The sequence below is a fragment of the Megascapheus bottae genome, chromosome 4 (genome assembly GCF_031878675.1).
Source record: "Megascapheus bottae isolate mThoBot1 chromosome 4, mThoBot2.hap1, whole genome shotgun sequence".
NCBI lineage: Eukaryota > Metazoa > Chordata > Mammalia > Rodentia > Geomyidae > Megascapheus > Megascapheus bottae.
Genome location: NC_143512.1, coordinates 13,597,804 through 13,608,168, shown reverse-complemented (window position 1 = coordinate 13,608,168; position 10,365 = coordinate 13,597,804). Strand labels below are relative to the sequence as shown.

Sequence of the window (10,365 nt, the reverse complement as noted above, 5' to 3'; positions counted from 1 at the left end):
GGTAGAGTGCTCGCCTAGCATGCACAAAGATCCGGGTTTGATTATTTGGTACCACATATACAGAAAAAGTCAGAAGTGGTGCTGTGGCTCAAGCGACAGAGCATTAGCCTTGAGCTAAAAGTGTCCAAAGACAGTGCCCAGGCCCTGAGTCAATCCCCAAGACAGGAGGAGGAGAAGGAGGAGGAGGAAGAGGAAGGAGGAAGGAGGAAGGAGGAAGAAGAACCCAGTTCACAGTCTTGGGAATCATGGAGGCTCAGGAGAGATGACCCTGGGCCTCAGATGAGATCTGTGCGTAGTGGGAGGGGCTGTTCCATGTCACTGATGAGGAGCCTGGGTTCTTGAGATAGCACCGAGTCATCAGGCACTGCTGAGGTCTGGAAGTTGCTCACAGAAATCTCTTCTCTCTCTTCCTGCCGCAGGTGCTGGAGAACCTCCTGAGACAGTGAGAAGCTGCTTCCTTCTGCAGGTTCTGAAACAGGGCACACGCAGGGAGTTAGGAAATGATAGGAATTTCACACCCTGCGATAGAAAATGCCCAGAGGAATCACTGATATGTCCTTCCTATCCCCATCCCCTCACCTACCCCTCAACCTCTGGAACTAGAGTCTCATAGAATCCTAACGCTAGAAGCAGGTTTATTATTTTGTCTGATTTTTATTTGGGAGGGGGGGGCTAGTATTGAAGTTTAAACTTAAAACTAGTTGGGCGCAGCGGCTCACACCTATAATCCTAGCTAGTCAGGAGACTGAGATCTGAGGATCAAGGTTCAAAGCCAACCCAGACACTAAAATGTCTGTGAGTCTTTTTTTTTTTCTTGGCCAGTCCTAGGGCTTGAACTCAGGAACTGAGCATCGTCCTTGGCCTTTCTCAAGGATAGCGCTCTACCACTTGAGCTTCAGCACCACTTCCGGCTTTTTCTATGTGTGTGGTACGGAAGAATTGAACCTGGGTCTTCGTGCATGCTAGGTAAGCACTCTACCACTAGGCCAAACTCCTGGCCCAACTCCGTAAGACTCTTATCTCCAATTATCCACCAGAAAACTGGAACTGGTACTGTGGCTCAAGGGATAGGGTGGTAACCTTGAGCTGAAGAGCTCAGGGACAATGCCCAGCCCAGAGTTCAAGTTAAAACTAGAACAGGTGCTTTACCACTTGAATCATACGACAGCCTTTCTTTGCTTTTGGTTAGAGTCTTACTTTTTTTTTTTTTTTTGCCAATCCTGGGCTTGGGCTCAGGGCCTGAGCACTGTCCCTGGATTTTCTCAAGGCTAGGGCTCTACCACTTGAGCCACAGCACCACTTCTGGCTTTTTGCTATGTATGTGGTACTGAGGAATCGAACCTGAGTCTTTGTGCATGCTAGGCAAGCACTTTAACCACTAGGCCAAACTCCCGGGCCCTAGAGTCTTACATTTTTGCTGGGACCAGTCTCAAATCTTGATTCTTGGGTACCACTGGGATAACAGGCACGGGCGACGGTACCCAGCTGTTGCTCAAGATCGGTTCTTGCTAATGTATTTCCTGAGCTGACCTTAAACTACAATCCTCCCCATCTCGACCTTTCTGAGTAGCGAGGATTACATAGTGCCATTGTGTAGCCTGGCTTAGAAGTAGTTTTAGAGATAATGGTGGCCCATCCTCTCCCTTTTAGGAAGGAATGAAAACGTGCTGGTCACATAGCCAGGGAGTGACAGGGCCAAGGCTCCAGATCCTTCTGCTTCTTGCACAGTCCATAGATGAAGTGAAAGACTCCTAGAACCCCACTCATACTCCTCTCCAAGGCTATAGACAAAGACTACCATCTTAGGTAGAAGGAGAAATTCTCTTGGGAAGAAAGGGCATGGTTTGGTTTCTCTGAGGAGTTAGGAAGACTCAGGAGATGATGCTGCCACATACCTTGACCCTCTGTGAAACCCCATGGGCCACCCTGTAGAGCTCTTACCCTGGTAGACAACGAGACGGTAGATGTTCTGAAACTCAGGAACACCAGCTAAGATGTCTTCAAGGGTCCGGCAGAAGAGTTTGGCCTGCTCGAGCCGCTCCTCCTGGCTAAAGCCAGCTCTACCATCTTGTGACATGGCAAACAGAGTCTGCAAGGGTGTGGCGTACTCTAGGACACAAGTGCCTGCCTAGAGTTGGTGACAGAAAGACCAGACTAAGTCAGAACATAGTCTCTGGTCCCCAATGCCTTGAGCCGAGGCTTCCCTTTCTTTTCCCTCCCTTAGAAGCGTTCCTGGGGCTAATGGGAGGGGGGGTGTCTCTGCTGTCTGTCTGCCTTTGCCGCTGACATGTTCTCTCCTAAACCCAGGGCCAGGCTGGTATAAAACATTCTTTCCAGAGCCTTCTCAGTCATTGCACTGTACTGTCAACTGGTGTTGCTGAAATCAGTTCTGAGGAGTCTCTGGGGTTCAGCTCTGCTCTGGTTTTCCCACATCTCCATGGATTTGAATTCTTTCAGAGGTGGGTTTTTTTGTTTTGTTTTGTTTTTTGCCAGTCCTGGGGCTTGAACTCAGGCCCTGGGCACTGTCCTTGAGCTTTCTCAAGGCCAGCAATCTACCACTTGAGCCACGGTACCACTTTTGGCTTTTGTCTGTGTGTGTGGTACCGAGGAATCAAACCCAGGGCTTTGTGCATGTTAGACAAGAGCTCCACAACTAAGTCACACTTCCTGCCCCTCAGATTGTTTGTTTGTTCTGTTCTGTTTTGTTTTGCCAGTCCTAGGGCTTGACTCAGGGCCTGGGCACTGTCCTTGGACATTTTTTGCTCAAGGCTAGCACTCTGCCACTTGAGCCACAGCACCACTTCCAGCTTGTTCTCTGTATGTGGTACCATGGAATTGAACCTAGGGCTTTGTGCATGCTAGGCAAGCACTCTACACTAGGCAATGCTCCCATCCCTCCCCACCCTCCGCCTTAGACAATTTTTTCACAGACTTCATTATAGAAAAGCTAGATGATCCAGATCTTGGCAAACTCAAGCTTAAATTGTCCACTTTCTTTGCGCTTCTCTGTATCTCTGAGCTTCAGTTTCCTCCTTTATAGGATCAGAATGTCAGGATAGTGGGGAAGAAAACTGGTGGTCATATGATGCACCCAGAGTAGCACTTACTAGTACTTAGTAGTAGTACTTAATAAAGGCTTCTTACCATTATCATTCAGAATTGAATCTTACCCTGGCCTAGGACCAGCTGGAGAAATAGGCTCACAGATTGGTTCTAGAGGACCTTGATCCCACCCCACGCAACCCACATGACCCTGCACACTCACTGGCTGCCCTTTTTCCAGAAGCTCATAGACACTGTTGGAGTAAATCCTCCCCTTGATGCCAGCACGGTTGACGGAGTGCTGGGGCAGCGTATTCAAGAAGCGAATGTTGGGGTCAGCCACACTCAGGTCATCATGTATCCCACAGTCCAATGGGATGAGGATGTACAACCTTCTGCTTCCTGCACCCAGTAGTAGGTTGTTATGGAGCTGATTGTAAGTTTGGATCCGAGCTTGGAGACCTAGGATAGGGAAGGTAAGAAGTCATCTTCATGACCCTCCTGGATTGGGATCCAGGACTGAGACCTAAGCACTGGCTCCCTCAGTGTAGAGGTACAAGAGAATGAGGGGTCTATCCTACTCTCATTATACTAGAGGCTGGAGGGGAAGAATCTCTAGGGTCCTTCTCAACCCTCCTACTCCCACCACCCTGTTGTATCTTCTTCTCCCTGCCATTTCTAGATTTCTGTGTCAACCCCATCCGTTTTCATCATAGTCAACAGGGTCTGAGAGGCTGGCAGAGCCCTACAGGAGACATTCTCAGCATTATGGAGCACAGACAGCCAGCCTCCAGCTCCAGAGTGCTTCCTAGCAGAAGCCCTGGGGTCAAAGAGGTATGTAATACACTGAGTGACAGGCTTGGCTTGCAAATCAAAGGACTGAGACACATGAGCTCCACGTGATCTGGGGTCCAGACTCTGGATAGACCTAGGTTCAAATACTGCCTTCTCTTACTGAGCCATGTAAAATGGAGAAGTCATCTCTCCAAGTCACACTTTCCTTATCTAAAATAGATGATGATTATTAGTTAGGCACAGATAGTGGGCACAGAGCATGGAGTAAATATTGAAAACCTTCATGGATGACCTTGGGCAAGTCACCAAATGGCTTTTGGCTCCATACATGCATTGTAGCAATATCCTTCACGCTGAGAAGACTGCTTTGGGAAGCCACTAATTTGGTGGACAAAAATATTGTGAAGGCCCGGAGTTTGGCCTAGTGGTAGAGTGCTTGCCTAGCATTCATGAAGACCCAGGTTCAATTCCTCAATACCACACACATAGAAAAAGTCAGAAGTGGTGCTGTGGCTCAAGTGGTAGAGCTCTGGCCTTCAGAAAACCCAAGGACAGTGCTCAGGCCCTGAGTTCAAGCCCCGGGACTGGATCAATTCCAGGCGTGGTAGCTCATGCCTGTAATCCTGGTACTCAGGAGGCTGAGATCTGAGGACTGTGGTTCAAAGGCAGCCCGGTACTAAAGAACGTGAGACTCTCATCTCCAATTAATCACTAGAAAATGGGAAACAGGGCTGTGGCTCCAGAGGTAGGGCAGTAACCTTGCACTGAAGAGCTCAGGGACAGTGCCCAGGCCCAGAGTTCAAGACCCATGACTGACAAAAAAAGAAAAGAAAAGCACAGCACATTCTAGAAACACAGAAGGCCATGCATTCTAATTCTCTAGAAATGGAGACAGAGAGTAGCCCACCTGGCAGGATTAGCCTCAGGTACCCTATGTAATAAGACCATGCCAGCCCTTGGGCCACATTAAGGTTCATTTTTTCACAGACTGCTGAGACCTCAGCTGGAGTCAGGCTCTGTGGACAGAAAAATAGGGTTGGAGAGCTTCTGTGAAAGACATACCCAAAGCCCTCCTCTTTCAGGAACTTTTCACAGCCTGCTGCTGCCTTCTTCTCTAGGACATTATAGGCTCCACTCCCAGGACTCTAACCATGAAACCTGTCTAAAGCCCAGTACTGAGCCCAGACAGGTCCTACTAGCCACCCCTTCCACTTGCCCAGAGCTTTCTCTGTGTATCATACCTGGAGGCCCAGGAGGATGCTCAGAGCCTGTGAGAGGACCAGAATGGCAAGCACCCAGCTGTGGGACAGGCCAGTGATGTTTCGGAGGGATGGGTAGAAATAACAGGAGAGCAGTAGCAGGGCCCCCTGGCGAATGGGGCATCCCAAACAGGCCCTTACAGCTTTCCAGTAGCTTCCCTGGTACCTGAAGAGGACAGCTCAGCCTCAGCCTGGAGCCAGGGAAGTTCAGGGAGGAATCAAGGATACTTGTTGGGTGCCCAGCTACCATAGAGACTGCAGTGAATTACCTGGAGTGAATGTGCCACACCTCTTCGACCAGACAGCAGATCCTTTTTAACAGCAGTTCAAACTGTTGGGTAGCTAAGTAGAGTACCAGGCACCGGAGCGTGTGGACTGGGGGCTCCCCCAGCTCCCAAAGAATCACCAGGCAGGCCATTAGCAGCACAAAAGCTGCCTGCTGAGCCCGCTGACCCCTGGGTGGTGGGATGGATGAATGAAGGCTGGAATGCGGCATCTGTAGGCACCAAACAAATCTCTGACCATGCTCCTGGCACCTTCCTATTCCCTGGAGTAAGGCTCAAGCTGGGCATCTCCTTTAGCTTCCCGTTCCCTGATGCTCAGCCATTTCCACAGGCTGTTCTCAGAGGTCCCTCTAAGGAACAAACGAGGACACACATCATGCCATAGCATCTAACCCAAAGAGGTTTGTTGTCAAAAGCATAAGGCTCCAGTGAGATCACAGGCATGGTCAAATAAATAAATAAATAAATAAATAAAAGCGCTAACTAGCCCAGATCCAGACCCGGAAGTGTCATCCATGCTGCCCAGCTCAACTATGAATCCTTGAGGAACCAAGGTGCCCCTGTCCTCATGTCCTCAGCATGCTCTGTTCCCACTCCCCAGGGCTCCCAACCCTACCTTCTGCCTCCTGATGCACTTTGTTCCTAGAAGATCACAGATGATGGCAAAAGCCTGGGCCAACCACTACCAGCAACGGATCTCTACAAATGAAACTGTAAAAATGACTGAAGCTTCCTCCCCAGCTCTGGCACCCTGCCAGAGGACTGGGTTAGGGCCTCTGTGGAGAAGGGTATTTCCTGTGCCTTGGGGAGGGAGGGAGGGAGGGAACTCCCACTAAGCCCTTAAGCCAGGCCAGGCTCTTAGAAAAGGAATAAGGCTTGAGAAAACTCCATTTTAAGCCTGGAGATGGCAGTTCATATCTGCAATCCTAGCTACTCAGGAGGCTGAAATCTGAAGATCATGGCCTGAAAACAGCCTGGGAAGGAAGGTCCTAGAGACTCTTATCCCCAATAAACTATTAAAAAAGCCTAAAGCAGAGATGTGGCTCAAGTGATAGATGCCAGCCTTGAGTAAAAGAAGCTCAGAGAAAGCCGGGCGCAGTGGCTCACACCTGTAATCCTAGCTACTCAGGAGGCTAAGATCTGAAGATCAAGGGGGGAGGGGAGTATTGAACAAAACAACCTCCATTCTATTGCCCTTGGCTGTCCCAAAACTAAAAATGCTCAGAAAGTCACTCAGCTGCAGCTACAACCTGACACCCCAGCTTCCCTTCAAGCCCCCTTGATTTTCTCTATCATCAACCACTAGTAGTAGTGTTTTGGCTCTGCACAGGAGGGGTCATGCCTGTGACTTCTCAGACACACTGCTCAGAAAAGCAGTGGAGAATTTCCATTGATGCAGACTCTATGTCATGTGCTGCAATATATGACTTCACTTAGTCCTCATAGGCCCTGCATTAGGAAGCTAGGATTCTAGCCCTGTTTTAGAGGTGGGGCCTCTGGGCTTCTGGTGACCCACCTCAGATGAAATAACTTTTCCTAGCAAGTGAGAACGTGAAGTCTTGAAGTCTGGCGGGTTGCTCTAAAGCCCAGCTCTGTGCTTGATTTCATAAAACCTCATGGAACAATTCCACATTCATAGGGTGTGTCTGTCTGCTGTCAAGCAATCCTGGAGTGCTGACCCTAGCAGTCCCTGGAGAGTAGCAGTAGTTCATTTCTGTCCACGTGCTTGTCTGGCCCCTTCTCCACACTGCAAGCAGACAAGGAAGAAAAGCCCACTCACGGGTTCCCATAAGTAATTTGGACTCCTGGAAATTCTGGTTTTTCAAAATCATTTCCTAAAACCAGGGGGAATCCCCTACTGTCTCTCTTCCCTATAATTGGCTCACATAAAGGGATGGAAAGAAAGAAGACAAATACAATCAACCATGACTCTAGGCAATAGGAATTTGGGTGATTTTTTTTTTTTTTTTTTTTTTGCAAGTCCTGGGCTTGGACTTAGGGCCTGAGCACTGTCCTTGGGCTTTCTCAGGGCCAGAGCTCTGCCACTTGAGCCACAGCACCACTTCTGGCTTTTACTATATATGTGGTACCAGGGAATTGAACCATCGTCTTCATGCATGCTAGGTAAGCACTCTACCACCAGGCAAAACTCCTGGCCTATGGGTGATTTTTCTTATTTTTTCTTTCTTTTTTATTTTTCCTGAATGGGCTGGTTTCAAATCTCTATCCTCATATCTCAATCTCCTGAGATATGAGGATAGGGCCTGAGCCACCAGCAGCCAGCTATAGTCATAGCCCCCCGCCCCCTTCTCCTTCTCTCTTTTTCTCTCTTTCTCTCCCTCTCTTTCCTCCCCTCCTCTCTCCTCTCTCTTTTTTGACAGGGACCCAGTCCTGGGGTTTGAACTCAGAGCCTAGGCACTGTCCCTGAGCAATTTTTTGCACACTAATGAGACTCAACCATTTGAACCACAGCCCAGCTTCTGGCTTTTTGGTGGTTAATTGGAGATAAAAGTCTTTGTGACTTTCCTGCAGGCTGGCTTCAACTCTGATCCTCAGATCTCAGCCTCCTGAAAATAGATGCCCAGCTATAGTGTGTTTTGTTTTCTGTTTGTTTCTTTGTTTGTCAGTCATGAGGCTCAAACTCTGGGCCCAGCTGCTGTTTCTGTGCTCTTCAGCTCAAGGTTATCACTCTACTACTTGAGCCACAGCACTACTTTTGGTTTTCTGGTGGATAATTGGAGGTGAGAGTCTCATGGACTTTCATGCCCAGGCTGGCTTTGAACCATGATCCTCAGATCTCAGCCTCCTGAGTAGCTAGGATTATAAGCGTGAGCCACCAGCACCAGCTGTAGTCATTTTTATAAGTTGCTGTGATTCATTCTCTCCAGAAGTCATTTTAGAGTATAGAGTATAATCCTCATTTTCAAGATATTTAGAGGGTAGAAACAATGCAGCCATGGAATTCAGAGATGGGAAATAATTAGGATTAGATAAAGTTATCAGGATAAAGCTACCCATGACTAAATCCTGGTGGCTTTATAAGAAGGAGAGAGGAGCTGGGAGTATGGCCTAGTGGTAGAGTGCCTGCCTAGCATGCACCAAACCCTGGGTTTGATTCTTTGATACCACATATACAGAAAGCTGGAAGTGGTGCTGTGGCTCAAGTGGCAGATCGCTAGCCTTGAACAAAAAGGGTCCAAGTACAGTCCAAGCCCTGAACCAGCAGCGAGATAGAGGGGGGAGAAGGGGGGGGAGGGAGGGAAGGAGGGAGGGAGAGGGAGAGAGAGAGAAATACCATCACTATAGGAGGCCTTTGACCTTGAACCAGAATTGAGAGCCAGAATTAAACTCTTTCAGTTTGACCATTTGTTGTACTGGGTTATTAGTAAACTATGAAGCTCTAACTAGAGGTTAGGGTTTCAGAACAGATCATTGGGGACACAGTTTTATCTCTCATGGGGTCAGTGATAAAAGTAGGGATCTGGAGAGTAAGGCAACAATGTGGGTTGTGGCCCAGACCTGTGAAGAATCATGCCTGCTACTTGTATTCTTTTGTCAGTCAGACCAGTTGTACTGACAGGCAGGGAATTCACAGCTTTTCCATTCTGGTTTCTGGACCAAAGGAAGCCAAAGGCCGTAAAAGGAAGTGAAGCACCCATTGTAAGCTGCTAAGCTTCTACTCTACTACTTTCAGACCAATGTTCTGGTAGTTTCTTCTTCCATACATCGCAGAAGTGTGGTTCTGGGCAGTCTCTTGTTTCTATTTAAAACTCAGTTACGGATCCCACAAGTCTTCTCTGAAACTTGTCATCTGTGTTTCTGGAAAAGAAATAAATTGCCATGTACTCATTCAGGGAACACTGGCTCTGCACAGGATATGAAAAACTACTTTCTTCCCCACCAAACCCCAGTGCCTGTGCGTGTGTGTGTGTGTGTGTGTGTGTGTGTGTGTGTGTGTGTGTTGCCACTGAGGCTTGAACTGAGGAACTCATGCTTGGCTTTGTCACTCAAGGCTGGCACTCTATCACTTGAGCCACACCTCTACTTTTTTTTGCCCGTCTTGGGGCTTGATCTCAGGACATTTTCCTTGAGCTTTCTCAAGGCTAGGGCTCTACCATTTGAGCCACAGCACCACTTCCAAGGCTTTTGCTGTGTACGTGGTAGCAAGGATAGGACTAGGCTCAACACCTTTGAACTAGATTAGTTGTCTTTGAATTCGTCTAATTAGCCACCAGGTGTCACTAGCACGACTCACCTGGCCTTCCACAGGCCTGAGAAGAGATGGGCTGAGACAGGGAAGTATGGATGGCTTTTTAGGCTTTTTCCACTCTGCCACTTGAGTCTCAGAGATTCCTCTGCTCCACTCCACCCCACCCCCTCTGGCTTCAAACTGCAACTCTTAGGGGAAAAGACTGAAATGATTTACATCTGTTCCTATATCTGGGAACTGTGATTAGAGACTAGTAGATTGGCTTCAAAGTGCGTAAGCAGGGCCCCTTTCAGACAAGAGTTCACCCAGCAAAGGCAGAAAATAAAGTTGGGGTTAAATGATAGAGCATACCTTGGAGAGAAAAAAGCCAAGCAAAAGTTTGAGTTCAAGCCCCAGTAAGAGAAGGGGAAGGAGAGGGATTGAGAGAAGTAAGGAGGGAAATGGAATGACGTTTCCTCAAGTTTTTTTCCCATCCCAAAATTCAGACGTGGCCCAGCTTAAGGGTTTGGGAGAGGACTGTCCTTCCCTCTCTGGTGAGAAGAAATCATCTTCTTTGAGGAGGGGAGGGCAGGGATCGAGGAGAAGGAGAGGAGATTTCCACTCATTCAATATTCAACAAGGATTGCATTTTCGTGGGAAGGAATCATGAGAGTAAGAGAATGGCCTTTTAAATTTCTTTCTTTCTTTTCTTTTCTTTGTCTTTTTTTGTGGGTCATGGGGCTTGAACTCAGTCTGGGCGCTGTCCCTTAGCTCTTCAGCTCAAGGATACCACCCT

General features: G+C 48.2%; 1 protein-coding gene across 2 annotated transcripts; it reads right to left on the bottom strand.

The window, feature by feature from the left end:
• Positions 1 to 5,601, bottom strand: Sting1 (stimulator of interferon response cGAMP interactor 1). Of its 2 annotated transcripts, none has more exons than XM_090331098.1 (6): positions 5,366 to 5,601; positions 5,079 to 5,262; positions 4,745 to 4,853; positions 3,266 to 3,504; positions 1,942 to 2,128; positions 1 to 469 (listed from the first exon to the last, which is right to left on the bottom strand). In XM_090331098.1, the coding sequence occupies exons 1-6, from the start codon at positions 5,590 to 5,592 to the stop codon at positions 276 to 278; spliced, it is 1,140 nt and encodes a 379-aa protein (XP_090187224.1). In that variant the 5' UTR covers positions 5,593 to 5,601; the 3' UTR covers positions 1 to 275. The 2 variants fall into 2 exon arrangements, with proteins under 2 accessions (XP_090187224.1, XP_090187223.1); XM_090331097.1 differs by having other exon boundaries at positions 5,079 to 5,136; positions 5,366 to 5,592.
• Between the last annotated feature and the right edge of the window lie 4,764 nt (positions 5,602 to 10,365).